Source organism: Tupaia chinensis, unplaced genomic scaffold (assembly GCF_000334495.1).
Source record: "Tupaia chinensis unplaced genomic scaffold, TupChi_1.0 Scaffold145870_1, whole genome shotgun sequence".
NCBI lineage: Eukaryota > Metazoa > Chordata > Mammalia > Scandentia > Tupaiidae > Tupaia > Tupaia belangeri.
Window position 1 is genome coordinate 2,467,629 of NW_006205727.1, and position 19,287 is coordinate 2,486,915.

A 19,287-nucleotide genomic window follows, 5' to 3' on the forward strand; every position below is an offset into this window, starting at 1 on the left:
AAGTGTTTATACGTCCAACTGATGAAACTTAGAAAACTCAAGGAAGAGTAAAAAGTGACAAAACTAGTATTTTTAGATGCTCTCCAGTTTTATAATTCTACATTTTAAATGTTATTTTTATGTTTCTTGTATTTAGAAAAAGTAGAAATTCAAAAGAACGTTTTTGTTTCACACCACAAATTTTTTCAAATCCCGTAGCTTTCAAGCTAGTCTTCTTTTCTTCTTTTTAATTTGGCAGAGGGCACATGTGCTCATCGGAGAGAGACAGAGAGAAAGAGGAAAAGTGAGAAAGCACCCCCAGTGGCGTATAGTCCTGCTATAATCCCTTTTCTTCCAGGTCACCATTTTGTTGGGATTTTGGAACACAGGTGCCTATTGTGTTTCTCAAGCCAACCAGGGGCCAGGATTTGAACTGCATGATTGGCAAAAGTACTCTTTTAACATATATATATATATATATATATAGATAGATAGATAGATAGATAGATAGATAGATAGATAGATAGATAGATAGATAGATAGATATTCTACATGTAGAAACCTATAGAATATAAAGAGGATAGCTTGTATTATACCGGGACCTACTTTAGACATTACTAACACTCAAGATATACCTGAACAAGACTTAGGATAGTACTGAAGGGAGTGGTATTTCATGAAACAAAACTAAAGAAAATTTTTTGATGTAATGCTCAATCACACTTACTAAAGGTATGAAAATATTTTTAATATTCCCATTTTCTAAGATTCTAAGAACATATTTCTGAAAAACATCACATTATTTATGTCATTATTCTTCCACTGAAAAATCTGCCTTTATGAAAGGAAATATCATTTAGAGGTTGTTTCTCAGATTGGCCATAGTAATTCATACTGTTTAGGTAAAAATTTAGTACAATTTGTTCTTTAGTTCTTTATCTCCCTAACAAGGAGTATAAAACTTATTCACAAAAGTAGTATTCTTTTATTTAGAATAGATCCATAGTTGACTGCCAAATCAAGAAGATATTTGTTGAGAGGGAGTAATTATAGCATACTTATCAATAAAGAACTAGAATCAAGTAGAAGTTTTGTAAGTAAACTTAAAGCATAGAAAGATTTTTATTTCATAAATAGTCACCATTTACCTGTACATGAATAATCATCAATTCTGATGTATCCAGTTTTGCAGATGCACATGAAAGAACCTGGGGTGTTGACACACATCGTATTCTCACGACAGTAATGGCGCCCTTCAGCACACTCATCAACGTCTGTGGAGAAAAAGTTGGGTGGGCAACAGTTTAGTTTCTGTGTAACTTTCATTTATGTCGATTAGTTACTAAATTAATAGCATTTTTTTTTAATTTCAAGATATTTTCTCTAATAGGAATGTTTGTTGTTCAAATGACAGAAATGTTATGTTTTCCCAGCAGCTGTCACTGATGTTTCAAAGAGGTTAGTTTATTTCAACTTGCATCATTCTAAATGTCTTGAAATTTTCAATGTGTTCATCTATTTGTGTTTAATAAAACAAATCAGATTGCAGTTTGGGTTGCTTTAAGGTCTTCTATAAGTCTCTCTTTCTCTCTCTCTGTACACATACACACACACACACGCACACACACATACATGTATGCGTAAAATAATTTTTTATTCACTGGCTGTTCTGTACACTTATGAAGACCCTGGAAGAAGTAGGTAAATGTATACCTTAACTTTAATAATTTCATAAAGATATTAAACCAGTACATGTAACTGATAAAAGATACAAGTAGAGATACACCCACTCCAATAAGTGTCTGAACTGAGATGAAATTTCAATATAGAGATCTGTACAGATGAGAAGTTATAAAATAGTAAAATAAGATCATATTGAAGATTTTACATAGTAATTCACACACGAAGCTTCAAGTATAAAGACTTACAGATGTTAAGCCATAAGAGGTACTAGTATTAATTGTGAAAAATGTGAATTTTGACAATAAAACTGTCCCCATTTTATAGCACCTCTCTGCATGGAACATAAAGCATTTTATAGGTATTTTATTATGTAAAACTCTTTCCTAAGGGCCTTAGTACATTATTGATAAGTCATTTCCCCCTCCAGAATTCTGCTTTCTCAAATCTTTTTGATAAATTCACAAAGTAATGTTGATCTCAGTTGTACTGATAGAAATGGATTAACTATAGGAGTTGGCTAGGTGACCTGCCACTGCAGAGGCCATGCTAATCATATAACTCCAACTGTCCAGTCCTGGGAATATCAAAGATAACTGACATAATCTCAGGGACCTATATTTTAGAACAACAGGGATTTTAGCAATCATCTGAGGTAACTACTTATTTTACAGATGGAAAAACCGAGGCATAAAGAGACTCACTTTTCCATTCAGACCCACAGTCTACAAAATAAATTCTAAAACTCTTGGCATACAAAGGTCTCCCCAGTTTGGCAACTCCTTTTCCAACTTTGTATTTTTTATGACCTGATTTTCTTCCCTCCTCATGTTCCAGAAACACTGATCAGTCCTTAAAGGGCCATGCTCTTTCACAGCAAAGTGCCTTTGAACGTGCTGTTTATGGGACTCATAACCACTCTTCTTCGTCTCCTGCACACCAGTTCAATGAATCTTGTCCACCAGTCTATTCATCCTTCAAGAATCCATTTAACTGTCCCTCCTGAGAAAACTTCGCTAGTAAACTAAAATGCTTCTTATCCAGTGCTCCCATAAGACTTTGTAAATGTTCCCATTACAGATGCCTTGACTGTAGTTTTATTAATTTGTGTGAGCTTTTTTCTTCCCAATAAACCATATACACCTCAAGGGTAGGGATTAGCTATAGTGTTTCCTAACTTTAGCTGTCTATTATATTCATCTAGGATGATTTTTAAAAACACTGGTTCTTGGGCCAACTCCCAAATCCCCATTCCAAATTCTGATTTAATTGTCTGTGGTGGAACACAGGCAATAATTTTTTAAAGAAATCTTTTCTATGATGAGTATAATGCAGTGGTAAGCAAAATTTTTCTACAAAGAAACAGATAATAAATATTTCAGGCTTTGGCTATCATAAGGAATATACAAATAAATGAGCCTGGCAGTATTCCAATAAAACTTTATTTACAAAAATGGGTGTAAGGTCCCACACAGTAAAAGTCCTCTGAGTACCGTTTGGTATTGCACCAGGCCTGACAAGGAACCAAGGCAGAACTTCTGCAGAATTGGTCTTGGCAAGAGCCCACACTCCAGGAGCTGCTACAACAAGGCCACGCTGACCCAGAAAGTAGCAGGTAGAGATCCAAAGCAAGTACTGGGAGGACTAACTCCCTAGAGATGGATCAAAAAGACCCATCAAATGTTTCATGTGTGTTTATCCCAGTGTACCTCACTCCCCTGCATATCAGTTGCACATATAGTCTCTCAGGATAGCCTGATTACCATATTAAAAAGTAAAAATAAAAAATAAAATCCTCTCACCTTGCAGGCAGACTGAGGCACCTCAGGCTTCAAACTCTCAGGCATACTTTGTCTCAATAAACTTTATCTCTTGAGCAGATGCCTCCTAAGTCTTACTCAGACTGTGGAAATGGATAGTGAGGCAGATTTGACTAAAAAATAAAGGCCTATAGTGTGATGACTCCTGCCTAAAGCACAACCAAGGTTAAAAAGTCACTAAGTACATCACACATTTTTTTTGTTTACACAATACCTTGTAAGATGTTCAAGATATTATAGGGTCAGTATGCTACAGAATGAATATATAAATTCTTCAAGGCTAGTTTATGATGATTTAAGGATGGCCTTCACATTTTCTAACATCTGGTATAATACTCTTCTCACTCTCATAATACCATGACACTATGTCTAAATATTTGTACTGGTCTAAGAGAAAGGATCATATTCAATTATGGCCTAAAAATCAACTTACAAGCACCTTGGGAAAGTATGACGAAAACACATTTGCTGAAATCTTAAGATCATAATGGGAATTACATGGGGTTATTATTGTGCTCAGCTCGATCAATGATGTCTTTAACCCAGCCCCTGTGAGAGGATGTTTCAAAGAGGTGAAAGTTACCGAAAGGACATAGCATGAGACTTAAGTTTGTGAGTTAGCCATCAAGAATTCCATGTGCAGGGAACCAGCAGTTAGTGAATAGCTATGATGCTGGGCTCCCACGTAGTTGACCGCGGTTCGCGTCCTGGACCCGGTGGCTTAAAACTCACGCTGGGCGTGTGTGCGTGTGTGCCCAAAATCCTGAGAAGATAATGGAGGAGAAGGGGTTGCAGTGTGACCATACCCCCTGGGGGGTGATTTCTCACTTTCTGTCTCTATATCTCTCTCTGTCTGTCTGGTGAGCGCATGCGCCCTGTGGTGAAAATCTCTCAAAAAAAAAAAAAAAAAGAAAAAAAGAATTCCATGTACACAAAGCATGAAAAATTTACATTTGGTAATGAAAGTGCCAAGAATGAAGGCCATAGCACAGTGAAAATGCCTTGGTTATCAGAGAGAATTATTCTGAGCAAATCATGGCATCTTCTTAAACGGAGTAGTTGTTAATGATGGACCCTAGTTCTTAATACACATAGGAAAACAGCTTCTGTGCCCAGGGAAGATTATGAGTCTCGGCTGGGGTAAACATTAATTATAGAAGGCACTTTAGCTTTCCCCAAAGACAAAACAATATTCTATAGAAGAAGCTTACTTTAACAGGAATTGCTACCAAATTTAGTAAATCAAACTCATAAATGCATTTTAAACACCCCAGATCCCTTCCAAGAATACTTAAAGGATGGGAATTTTGATGGCACTAAAGTTTTATGGGAGGAGGAAGGAAAAGAGACAGTGAATTAGGATTATTTATTTTAATGTGACACTATTTACAGCCACAAGTTAGTGGATGATTTGATTTGTAAACATAAGTAGAGATAATTTGTGCAAGAGAAGACTGGCTTTCAAACATTATCTCCTACTATTATCCATTGGATCTACGTCCCAGTGGGCTGAAAGACACTGACCTGTCCATTATTCTTTCTTATGTTTCTCTTTTAAGCTATCATAGGGGCAGGAATAACTCACAAATCTTTTAGGAACATCAATGATTTCAATATCATAAACAGATTGGATTCAGAACAAGGAGATAACAGTATTAGGTCTATTACTTAGAGCAGTATTTTGAGGGAAAAGTAAATAAAATACCATTATAACATTTCAGGCCTAATTGCCACTTGCCTTTTGTAATTTCTTATGTCCTATCCTCAGAGAAAGAATTCTCCAAAAAGTTACATTTATATACTAAAATTACAAAGTTACATAAATGTCATTTCCACTTACATGTATAGATATAGGGACAAAAATGATATGACTAAAAAGTAATCCAATGGAAAAATCATGTTCAAATTTAGTTCAGAGTATTTTCATTCCAAATCTCAATCCAAAACGTAGTGAGTCAAATTCTCACAATTTAATTCAATCTCTACATATTCATTGGGTGTCTCCTATGTACAAAGATACTTTCCTAAATTTTTGGTCAGATACTGATGGTCCTATGGGGTAGGAATATACCAATAGGTGGAAAGTACCAGGGATAGACTTTGCCTCAATGTAACTTTCTACTATTAAAGAGACTTGCACAAGGCTGGAATAAAATGGCCAGATGGAAACCGTCATGCATGAGCTGGGCATACTGTAGAGATTCAAGCAAACAGTGCATTATGGGACCCTGTGACCCCTAACATTCCTTCCAAAATTTAGTACAAAGAAAGTTAAAGCATAGAACCTACATTAAAAGGGCTTATGATCCAGAAAATGGATGATGATTATCATCAACATCTTCACCATCATCCAGTTCGGAGCTTTCTAAGTTTTAAGCCAGCATTTCACTAGCTGCACTCTAGAGAGGTCCGTGGCCCATGCTATTGCATGGTCAGGTAGGCTACAGGACAACTACGTACCAGTAATTCTTCCTTCCTAAAAATTCACAGTGTAGGTTAGCAAATTAGGAGCTCTGAGATACACTGCTTTTTCTTTTTTTTTAATCTTCACTCATTTATTAAGAAGTATATTGTGGAAACACTGTGTTCCACATACCACACTGGATGAAAAGTCTAACTGGAAAAAATAACACAAAATTGATATTATGAAATGATGCACGGTATGTAATAAAAACATATATCATGTGCAGCAACCATTTAAAAAAAAATTCCTTTTTGTTCTGATCTTCATGGAACACATTAAAAAATGTGTGGTCATAATTTTATAACTGCCCTCACCCAACTCGAGAGACTGATAATGAAATTTAAGAAGCTAGGACACAGCCACATGAATAACCTGAGGTCCCATATGCTAAGTGTTGAAAACAACAACAAAAATGTCCAATAAAAACTGATATTCAAAGGAAGGCTGATGACCCAAAGAAAAATTAATGAGACTTAAGGTCGATTTTTGAAGAAGAGGTAGCCTTAAAGTGAAAGACCTACACGATGTTGGAGGAACTGCCACAGAAAGGAGTACCCTGCCTGAGGTGTTCAAAAAGAGCAGGACTATTGTAGAGATTAAGGTCTAGGGTAGGTTGCAGAGGCAGCTCAAACACAAAATGTTGAAAATGAATAATTCATCGGTTTGGAGTCTGTACCAGAAAACAATGCAAATACAGTTATGGCATAGGAGACATAATATGAATGTACTTCATTGTCTACCAGACATGAGGGAGGCACCTCCTCTTAACATGATGACATTAAAGCATTTCGAAGAAGAGAGTAAGAAGGTGGCATAGCCAAATAAATCTCCCAAGAGATGGTAAAAATGGCATATTTGAGGAGTTGGCAAGAGAGGTGAAATCCAGATGAGACTTTCAAAATTATGTTAAAGAATTATTTTATTTAACTTTATTTATTTTAATTTGACTAGGGAGGAAAAAAGGAAAAAAAAAAGAAAGAGAGGAAGAGAAAGTGAGAAAGCAAGCCACCAGGTCTGGGACTTGAACCACAGTCAGCCATGTGGGAGTCCAGCACTCTTAACCACCATGCCACCTGCTGATCCTGAGACTTTTACAATTTTTATTATTGTATTTTTTAACTTGCAGAAGGTGTATGCACTCAACTAGGGGGAGAGAGAGAGAGAGAGAGAAAGTGAGAAAGCACACCCCATTAGAAATGGTCACAACACAATCCACTCCCCTCCATTTCTAACTCCTTTCAGGATTTTGGTCATACATGCACACATGCCTTACATATTTCTCAAGACACCAAGTCCAGGACTCGAACAGCATGGTTGGCCATGTGGGCTCTAACCACTTTAACCTCTACATCACTGGCTGGCCTGAGATATGTCATGAATTGATAAGAGCCTAAGCCTTAGGTGGTTACCAGGCTCCCTTCTCCCCCTGTTTCTCCATATGTGAAATCTTTAAAAAGTTCATGGAAAATGCATATTATAAAAGAGCTATAGATGGATTTCACAATATTTTGTTCCAAAATAAACTCATACTTTAATGCCATTTGTTTACAATTTTTAAAAGTCCCCTCATGTTTCTTACCAGTATCAGAAAATGGCTTGTTATTTGTTAATATGTGTTATATATTAGGTCATCAGGAGAGTCATGAAGTATTTTTCTGTTTCTTCAGCAAAAATGCATCATGACTTTTTCTGATAACCCAATATTTCCATTAAAATAAGAAATGGATAGATAGATACCTTCCAGGAGGCTAAGAGCTTGCTCAGAACAATGGCTAACCCTGGCTAAATGAATCAATGAATTTTTTGTGTGTCCTTTCCTCTGAAATGACAAAGGAGAAGGAATCTTCATTCACACTGGTCTAGTCTGAAGCTCATCTCAGCACAGTCAAGTCACTGTTTTGTAGCACATGGCCTAGGTGTTAACTGTGAGAAGAGCTTTTCTCATGAACAGCAAATAAGAGTCACCCTCATGAATAGTTTTATGTAGTGAAGAAACACTGGACTGGAAGAAAAGAAGCTTGGATTCTGGTCCTGGATCTATTACAAACCCGGAAGGTATTTCATCTGTCTGAACCTTAATTTCATCATGAAAGGAAATTTTTCAAGTAACTACCAGCCCTCAAACTTTGCAATTCTAACAAAGGAAATATATTCTATATAGTTGTGGTTGTTTCTGATTCTCTAGGATTTGGTAAGTTATACAGCCATATTCCATCAAACTTAAAAAGCAAAAGTAAAGTGTGTTTCTTATACTTGAACAACTTCTCTTGCCCCAGGATAATTCAAGCTGGTCTATTTTAGAAACAGGAATTTATAAATTTATAAATTCTCTTTTATCCTCTCTGAAAGCTAAGGCCGACTTGGTAATTATTCAGATTCATAGATTTTCGGATCTAAGAAAAACTTCAGAAATCATCTAACCTAACCTTAGTAATTTACAATGGAAGAAATGGAGACAGTAGAAGCCAGAGACAAATTAAGGAGGTGGCAGGGATAAGATCACAAAGCTTTTGTGAGCCACATTAAAGAAGCTGGACTTCATCCTACATGAAATGGAAAAGGTTTTAAGAGAGAATTTATTGAATCAGTTCTGTGTTTTTGGAAGATACCTCTAGCACAAGCTTACACAGTGAATGAATAGCAGTTATAACCTCCAGCTATAAAATTAAAGTTCCTTTTGGCCTTTGGACTCATCTCCAGACTGGACTTAAAGGCAGTGGACACTTAGGCACAAAATGCTCCCTTTCCTGTCTTCTTCTGCCTCCCCACTGAGCTACCACCTTATCATTGGGATGTCACTGATGCTATTTTAAAAAAAGCATGGTGTATTTCTGAGGCTACAGCATTTATCTCAATTTTTCCCTGTAAAAGGATTATATTAGCATGTTAATGAACACTAATGCCTTCTTGCTCAGCTAATAAAATCTTGAAGTCATACAGCTTCACTGCGAGGACTTCACATATTGAAGAACAATACAGATCAGTATGGGTTATTGCTAAGTCCTGGCTCACCAGCTGTGAAATACTGGCTGGGCAAAGTTGGCAAAGAGATCAATAACTTAATTCACAAACCAGGATAAAGATTAAGTTCTGAGAAATGTAATTCTGGAAAGAGACTTGAGAGTAACATTTGGGAAGATAACAGTGCTTTCAAAAATATAAAATTTGCAAGAGTAAGTAATCTGCTCAGGAAAAAAAAAATTAGTAGAGAATACATTAAAACGTTATTTACAAATAAGTTAACATTGAACGAATAGCCAGCAGTCATATGTTTTAAAGTCAGTGGCATTAAAGAATCTGTTCCCAGACTATTAATTTTTAGATATTAAAAACTATATCCAGGGGCAAGCAGGTGGCATGGTGGTTAAGGCACTGAACTCTCACATGGACGACCACAGTTTGAGTCCCAGATCCAGTGGCTGGAAAATCATACAGGGCATGTGTGCATATGTGTCCAAAATCCCAAGAGAAGAATAGAGGAGAAGGAATGGTCGTGTGGCTATTCCCACCGAGGGGGGTAATTTCTCCCTTTTCCTTTCTCTGTCTCTTTCTAGTGCACAATCACCCATTAGCAAAAGCCTTTAAAAAAATAAAAAAATAAGCTAAATCTAGCTGAATGTCTGATCAGAAGATATGACAGAAACATGACTTTTCTGACATTTCAAAATAATGCTCACAGATTTGCTTTGTTCATTTTTTAAATTCATTCATAATAAATTGTATGATATACTCTGTAAGAAGGGTGAAAGTTATGGCATTATATTTACTATTTTGTATATCTAATTTAATATATTACTCTTAGCTTTGAGAGTCCTGTTTTACAAAAAAAAAAAAAAAAAAAAAACTAAGGAAATGTGAGACAGGGTTAAGAGTATATCATAAAACAATACCTATGAGAAAGGATAAAATAATTTGAAATATTAGGAAGTAGGGGAACAAAAGCATATCTAGTTTATCCATATAATATTTATTAAATTCCTGACAGGTACTAACTTAGACATAAGTGACATAGCTTTGAATAGGACGGCTGCAGTATCTGTCCTTGCAGAGCTTATGTTCTTTTTTTTTTTTTTTTGGAGAGGTTTTTGCTATAGGGCGCGTGTGCTCGCCAGACAGACAGAGAGAGACAGAGAGATAGAAAGCAAGAAATCACCCCCCAGGGGGGAGGGCCATGCCACAATCCCTTTTCCTCCATTCTCCTCTCAGGTCCAGGACTCGAAACGCTGTTGACTATGTGGGAATCCAGCGACATATCCATTACTCTAACTGCTGGTCCCCAGAGCTTACGTTCTTTCTGACAAGAAGAGGCAAATGCTAATTTCAAAAATGCAATGAGAGTTTGACACACCTAGTGCCATCTGGAAAACAAGTGAAGGCCCCAAATTGAGTTTTTCAGGGAAGGATAATATGGCATCTTATCATAGGACTAAAGAAGTAGTTAGCCATATAAGATGGGAAAGAAGGGAGCATTTCAGACACGGGAGCTGGTACAAATGCTGGGCATTGAGAGAATTTGTTGTGCTCAAAGAATAGCAAAGCATTCACCTGCAGCTAATGAAGTAAAGCAGGAACTATTTTGTGTGGGGGCCTTGTAAACTGTGTGGGCATTTGATGTAATCCTATAATCAATGGAAATTATTGAGCTATTTAAATCAATTTCTTAATATTCATATGTACACATGGCATAAAATTTAAAATATGCAATAGAGTATACAGTAAAACTAAATCTGACTCTCAGCCAGTCGTTCACCCACTCCTAATCCCTGAGACAACCATTACCATTTCCTTGTGCAACTTTCCAGATACGGTCTATGCCCAAATAAGCATACGCAGAGGAGTGTGTGAGTGGCTGTGTGCTTTTTCTTTGAAGGTTGTTCAGTGGAGATATGAGATGATATCACTAAGCAAGATCTTTTTAACTTCAGAGTAGAGGATAGATAAAAGTAAGACTGGAAACTCAGAACAAGCTCACTAAGTTTCAGCTCTTGTTTCTGTGATAGACTATGGAGGGAGTGTGGCAGATTAAAAAGTATATGTATATGAAATGTAAAATTGTTCACACTCTGGGACTGACAGGATGTTGGCAGATTAAGGAGACAAGCTCTCAAGGATAATTTCCTCCTTTTTTTTTTATTATTTTTTAAAGATTTTTGCTATAGGTTGTGTGAACTCATCAGAGAGACAGAGAGAGAGAGAGAAAGTGAGAAATCACTCACCAGGGCGATGGCCACACGGTAATCCCTTTTCCTCCATTTTCCTCTCAAGATTTTGGGCACATACTTTGGTGTGAATCTCAAGGGGTCATGTCTGAGACTTAATCTGTCTTCCTCCATGTAAGAGACAAGTGCTTTAATCACCATGCCATCTTCCGGCCCCCAATAACTTCCTTTTTGAACTGAACAATAGGGTGGCCCTGTGTTATGGGAAACTGGAGGAATGCATCCAGATCACCGAAAAGTATGGCTTTAGATGTGTTGAATTTGAGGTGCTTATAACATATCCAAGTAGAACTGTCCAAGAGATAGTAAAATATATGATTTAGAGGTCAAGCAAGAGAGAAGACTGAGCTGGAGATCAAGACATGAGTATCAAAAGCACAGAGAAGGTAATTAAGGCCTTAATTAAAGCCATGTTGTTAGTTAGACATAATGTTAGTTAGATTACCCAGGGAGAAAGTGCAGAATGAGGAGAAAAAAAAGAGAGAGAGAGAGAGCGAGCCCTGGGGAATTAGAACATTTGAATAATACAAAAACTGAGAAAGATTGCTCAGAAAGGCGGCAGCAGCAAAACTAGAGAGTGTTGGAGAAAGACAAATGTCAAAACAGCGGTCACCATCACTTTTTGAACACAAGTGTACTGGGGGAAATTCCCATCTCTCTAAGACAGAAATCACAACTCAAATTTATGGAGTCCCTAGAAGCTAGTATACAGGCCTGTGACTAGAACTGCCAATCAGCAGCAGTCATGCAAAAATTCAATTCAGAAGAGAACTTTATAACTAGGCAAGGCTGTGAAATCTCTTAGCAAGCAACATAGAGAAAGCAGTGAGCACTTGTGTGGTAGTAGTGCCATAGCTTTGGAGTTCAATCCTGGATGGACAGCATCAGGGAAAAGTACACAATATTGATGTGAGTTGTGGTGTGGACACCAAGAGGCAGAAATAGTGGGATTTATACCCAGATCTGATAAGGGTGGTCTTGGCTGAGTAACATCTAAGCCTGTCCTCCAGATTTAGATATTAGATATTTAGATATCAGGCCTTCTAAGCTACCTAATATCCTTCAATATTATATTCCTTTCCTGCTTAAACTGTTAGCATGAATTCTGTTTGTAACTCATATTTCTTGGAAGAAAATGTAAAATATCAAACACTGGTTATCACTTGTGATAGGAAAGAGAACATCAATCTGTTGTTATTTCTCATTAGAAATGTAAACCTTCAATACCTGTCATTAAAAAAAAAAGAATTTTGATCAATACAGTGTAGAATCATCAAGACAAAGTAAATAAATGTTAAAATGAAAAAGTGATCAATAGAATAATTGCTGCTTAGGAATCAAGCAAGATACAGACTGAAAGGTATCTGATTTAACAATATATACATTATCAGTGATCTTGGTGACAGTAGTTGGAAAGGAGTATGTAATGAAAAAATCTAGAATGAAATGGGTTAAGGGCAGTGTCTGACATGAAGAAACAGAGACAATGAGAATAGATCATGACTTTAAGAAATTTAGCAATAAAGCGGAAGGGGGGAATAATACAAAAACTAGAAGAGATGTAGGAATAAGAAATAAATGGATTTAAATCCTGATGAGAAAGATCAAATCATGAGAATAATGTTGAAAACTAAGTTTGAAGAAGCAAGGGATGGAGCAAGATTCCTGTGAAGACAGGAAGGGATGAGATTCAGTGCTCAGATGAACCTTCTACTTCAAGGAATGGGGATTTGTATTCTACTGAAACATGGGTGAAAGAAGAAAGGGTGGGAGAAGGAGAAGGAAGATGATACTATCTATTTCTGATTTTATCTGCTGGGGGCCAGCCAGTGGTGTGATGGTTAAGGCGCTGGATCCCACATCGCTGACTGCATGATCCAAGCCTGGATCTGGTGGTCTGAAAAATACGCCAGGCACATGTGTGTGCATCCCCAAATTCTGAAAGGAGAATGGAGAAGGGATTGCTGTTTGGTCATCTCCCATGGAGGGCAGGGTGGGGGAGTTGGGGAGAGGCTGGTATTTCCTCTCTTTCTCTGTCTCTCTCCAGTAAGCATGCAGGTCATATACCAAACACTGAAAACAACAACAACAAAAAGTTATCTGCTGAGACTAGGAGAATGGGTAGAATTAGAGGTTCTCAGGGAATAGTAAAGGTTTAAAATAATCATTGTAGACAATGATAAAACTGGGTTGGGATGTACAATAGAGTTATTGAGCAGAGTATGAGGTTGGTAAGCATGCATATACAGTCATACAGGTGTGCCACCTGACATTTTATAACACTTTGGTTTTCACAGTACATGTTCATACACATGACATTGTAATTCTCAGAATAATCCTGTGGCCTAGGGACAATAGATCATTACCTTCTTTTCACAGTCAAGGAATCTTTGCAAAGTTGAGAAGTTCCCCCAGTGTCTGTTATAACTAAGTGGTTAGAAATCTAGTGTAGACTGCCTTATTACCTACTGTTCCTCTGTAGGCTGGTCTCTATCTTTGTGGGGTAACTTACTAACACTCCTGCATATAAGCCTCCTGTTACAAAAAATCTCCCAAACATATTTCACTCTTTTCCTTGGCTTACTCTCCGCTGCCAGTTTAAATTGGATTCAAGTTTCAAGGCCCAGTTAAACTCTCAATTCCTCTGTAGTATTTTCCCTAACCTCCTTGGCCATGGGGATTCCATCTGTCTCTACTTCTTCACTTTTCGTCTGTGCTTATTCAGGGCTAGTTAGTAGCTTTCTTGGCAGAATTCAACCTGCTTAAAATGAAGAAACAGACAGGCTCATTTGAATGATTGCCTTGTCATGTTGGATTTGAAAATTCATCAAGTCAAATAACATTCTTTCCAAGAAGGCAGATTCTTATTTTTAAATATTAAAATCTCATTTAACAAATATATATTTATTTTGCCAGGAAACAAGGATTTCAGTCATAACAATATCCAAATTGCTACCCATTCGGCTATGAGAATAATCTAAATATTACATCAGTGCTTTCATAAAAGATAGGGAGCTGCTCCAATTCCAATTGCTTGTTTATATTATAAATCACCAACTAAATTGCATTTCTGAACTTAACAGTCTTAATCAATTGTTAATGTTGATTAGAATGTATGACCTTACAACAACTCGGTATATACAAACATATATGTTTCACAATTTAAGTCCCATTTCTTCACCATCAATTTTTATTTAAGAATATGAATAGTTTTAAAAAATCTTTTGAGAGCTCATTCTTCATATTACAGTAAAATTGCTTAGAGGACACTTAAAATGAATTTAAAGTGGGGCTGGCAAGTGGCAAAGTGGTTAAGGTGCTGGACTCCTACATGGCTGACCATGGTTTGAGTCTCAGACCTGGTGACTTGCTTTCTCACTCACTCTCTCTCTCTCTCTGGTCCAATTTAAAAAATAATAACAATAATGACAAATTAAATAAATAACTCTTTTTAAAAAATGGAATTAACACTGTTTTTTAATTTAAAGTAAAAATGAAAATCATAAGTATTATTAAAATCTCAGGGACCTATTTTTATATCATATCAATGAATAAGAGATGCAATTTAGAATAATGTTCTTGCCTCTTCATCAATGCTTCATGTTGCAAATGGAAACAATTTTCTATATGGCTCTTGTGTCAAAATACATGGGGCTCTTTCAGCTATGAGACAGTCATTGGCCTAAATAAGCCAGGGTCGCCCTCATCACACAATTCAAATCTCTTACTCTTCTCTGCCACGTTCATTTTGTGTACCTATTTCCCACAAAGCATGATTATTGTAGTTTCCAAAAACATGTCCCAATTTCTATTATAATTAATAATAAAACTAACATTTGCTCTAATTTGTTGCTTTGACCATGTCATTCCATTATTTTTTTTGCAGCATCACATTTTCACAACAGATCTCAAATATAATCTCAGAACCATTAAAGTTAGATTTGTTTTATTTATACCATTCTTATGTTTCCCTGCAATTAATCATACCCAAACTTTCATCTCCTCAATCCAAGCCTGTTCTTAGATGTCCTGATGCACGTGATAATCTTATTTTATGTTGAAGTTGGTTCTTCTTTTCAAAATTTAATGAATAGATAAAGACAGGAAGAGAATTGTAAAAGGAATGCTTTAGTCTTGTTTCATTTTGAGCAAGCAGTTTTTAATTGCCTTCAGTATTTTAACAAATACAACTGGAACATGTGACTTCAATTTCTTAGAAGGAAAGATAAAACTGCTACCTATAATTTAATCTTTATATAGACCTGGCCTTAAACTTAATGAAGTTGCAAAAAGACTTTTTCTATCAATTATTTTTTTTACAATTATTAATCATGTGATGCTTTACATGTCACTTCAAATGAATTCCTTTCCTGAGAAGTAGTTTATTTCTTTTAATAACTTGCATTTCTCTAATGAAAACATGGTAATCGAATGGCTGCTTCATATAAGACACCTGCAACTGATTTGTTTAAAATGAATTGCTTAATTCTAAGCAATATTTCTCTGTAATATTAATAAACAACAAAATGCATACCTAATTATCATGCATTTTAACCTGCTATTCATTTACACAAAAATAACGTAAATCCCGATGTTTGCACTTAAATACTTGCTATAGAATTTCCAAAATGAAAATGAATTATATTACTCCATATCCAACTATCAGTTAGAATATTACTCAGACCAGAAAGGAATTTGGCTTAAAGTAGATTCATTCTGGAAATAATCCATGGTAATTTAGTTACTGAAGTAACTAAAGATTCCATTGTAAGTGACTTAAAACATAAGACAACATCATCATACAGACTCTCTTAGAGTATTGTTGCCTCAGGTTTCTAATAAACAAATGGCATAATATTGTAGTTCCAAAAATAAAATCATATTGCATGAACTGACTGACGTACCGACAATAATAAAGATATGTGAACATCATATGTTTAATAACAAACTTTTACCAAGGGCTTATTTTTCTGAAAGGCATTTTCACATAACTGATGCTATTCAGCCTCTGCTTCCTCAACAGCCTCAGGAGACAAATTCTCCCCATTTAATAGATGAAGAGACAGAGGCTTGGGGATATTAAGTGATTTGCACAAGTTCCCACAGTTGTTAAATAGAGAAAAAAAGAATTAAACCCTAATTTTGTGCAATGTTCTTTCCATAGCATTAGAACTGCCGTCATTTGTCATAAATAAACTTTTTTACTTGATCCATGTAAACATATTACATTCATCTGTCCATTAAATCCCCAAATTTCTGAATACACTTTCCAAAAATAACTACAGCTGGCCGCACATATAAATCTGCAAAGTAACCATGTAGGCACTATAATGACACAGAGGAACATGTACAAAAGTTATTCGTTCTGATTTACTTTTCTGTATCAGCACAATTGACTAGTAAAAGGGTGACAAAATTATATACTTGCTCAATGGTGGCAGAATATAAATGTTTTCATCATATTACAAAGTAATCTGATGGTAAGCAATCTGGTGAGAACAATGAATAAAATAAGCTCAAAATTGTGCCAGAAGTTCAGTAATATCCTACGATACATTTCCTAGCTGCTGTTGCTGGACCCTTCAATGACCCTCCAATTACTTTGGAGTGTGCCTTGTGTGTTCTGTAATAAATCTACATAGACTTACTATTGCTACCCACTTTCCTGATCCCAGGCATCCTCTAGGCCTTTTCCATGTTCTCTGAGTCTCTGCCAAAGCTGGTATATACCCTTGTGTCTCTATTTTGTCCCTTGAAAGAGATTCCATATCCAAGGCTACAAAACTATTGAGACACCACACAGCATCTTCAACTTTCACAAGTATTTCAGAGTGACTCAGAAATAGGGGGAAAAAATGGTCTTTTACCTTATTTTATATTGTTCCGTGGACCCTACGCCCTATGGTACACTTGTTTCTGTACTAAAGAAAAGTTCTCCCTCTTCCTTATTATCATATTAGGTCTCCAAAGAGTGTTGAAACCAGCTCACAGGGTCAGGCAGCTCTTATGTGCTCATGCATAAACCTCTCTTTACCCTTGGCATAAAACCAAAAATCCTCAAGAATCAAATAATACAAACATATGTTGGGGGCAGGCTTCACTCTCACATACAAACATGATACTTTTCTTCAGTTTAAAACAATGTTTCTCAGCTGGAAGTGATTTTTGCCCTTCCGGGAAAATTTGATACTATCTGGAGACATCTGAAGTTTAACAACTAGGAATGTAATAGGCACAAGTGTGACACTGGTGTCTAGTGGGTAGAGACCAGAGATCCCATGAAACATCCTACAACAGACAGAACAGCACATCACAGTAAAGAATTATCTGGACAAAACTGTCAATTGTGCAAGGCTGAGATCCTGGTTTAAACTAAGATCAGTCTGATACATAGGAATAAATACATAATCCATAGGTCATCTTTTTAAGGAGCGTATTAACTAAAACTCAAAAATAATAATTTCTGAAAATACGTCTTTACAAGGACATTAATATAAACTTAGAATAGTCCTTTTCAAACTTCAATCTGCATCAAAATAAGTTGGGAAGTTTGTAAAATTTTTGAGATCAGCCCCAAACTACTTAAGCAGAATTAAGGTTGTGCTCAGGAATGTGAATTTCTAACAAGCGCCTCAGTTTGCTTTCATTCAACTTGAACCACTTCTGAAAAACAATGTTAGGAAACCAAAGTATATACTGAGGAAAATAAATTGCAAATGTAAACACAAAATCCCTCTAGAATAGACCATATGGATGAATAGTGTTAGAAAGTTACCAGATTATTAAGATGATAAATTAATAAACTCTATGCCTTGAACAAGCACTCTTCAGAAATTTCCGTATGCAAAGGAATCACCTGGAGATCTTGTTAATTTGCAGATTCTCACTCAGTAGATCTGAGGTAAAATAAAAGATTCTGCATTTCTAACAAGCTCCCAGATGATGACCTGTATTGCTGATCCTTGTACCACATGATGAACACTAAGGTCTTTAAAAAACTACCAAAAGAGTATACAAGCAGGACTACTCATTTTATTGATTTACCTATTTTTTTAATCTTCCATTGTCTCAATGTGCACGCATTCACCAAAGACAGAGAGAGAAAGCATCAGCAATGCGGCATGGCCACACTGCAATCTTTTTTTCCTTCATTTCTCCACCCTGTAGGAATTTAGGGCATGCATGTCCATCACTCAGTGTATTTTTTAAGCTGCCAGTGCTGAGATTTAAATCACAGTGAAGGCCAACTAAATGAGATCTGGCTCCTAATGCACAGCACTTACCCATTGTGCAAGGTGGCTCGCCCAAGAGCCACTTATTTTAACAAAACACAAAATCATCAACTACAATTCTGAATTCTACCTACATCCAAAAAACGGATATAGATTTTCGATGTTATCCCTGCTGAAATCAGATCCATGAGAATAGGAACTTAGTAGGGTTTTGCTCACACCTGTACAATCATTACCTATTATGTGGAACTGGAACATAGTATGTGCTCAGCAATTACTGTGAATAAGTGAAAGCTGAACAAAGAAGCTCTATGTTAATTCTAATCATAGCAGGATCTTCCTAAAATTTAATTTAGGAAGAGCCTGCAGATCTGCTTCAGAGAGAAGGAAATGCTTAATTCCATTAAATATATAACTATTCACTAATTGATGACTGAATTTATTATTTCTTCTCTATATAACATCCAAAGAAATTATTAAGTCCAGTATACATAAATATGAATATATTTTAGAGATGTACACCCTTAGGAAATAAACAGCACCATGAAAGTCACCCAATTATAGTGAGTGTTTCAAAAGGAGAGAATACGGTTAGTACTGATTGTTCTTCTATTTGAATTGCATGAGAAGCATATCCAAAAAAAGCTCATAAAGTTTCATTTTTATCAGGCTCTATTTTGAAATTTAAAAGTCTTCTCTAGGACCAGCAGATGAAATAATGGCTACATTGCTGAACTCCCATGTAGTTGACTGCAGTTCAAGTCCCTGACTAGGCAGTTTAAAACTCATGCTAGGCACATGTGCATGCATGCCCAAAATCCCAAGAGAAGAATGGAAGAAGAGAAGGGGTTGTGGTGTGACCAATACCCTGGGTGTGATTTCTTGCTTTCTGC

General features: G+C 36.2%; 1 protein-coding gene across 4 annotated transcripts in view; it reads right to left on the reverse strand.

Annotated features, from left to right (window-relative positions):
• The window catches only part of NELL2 (neural EGFL like 2), a 365,981-nt gene that overhangs the window by 166,547 nt on the left and 180,147 nt on the right, over positions 1-19,287 (reverse strand). For all 4 annotated transcript variants that reach the window (XM_014584214.2, XM_006168557.3, XM_006168556.1 and 1 more), the window contains one exon: positions 1,128-1,253. In XM_014584214.2, coding sequence (XP_014439700.1) covers positions 1,128-1,253 — 126 coding nt within the window. The remainder of the gene's footprint in view (positions 1-1,127; positions 1,254-19,287) is intronic.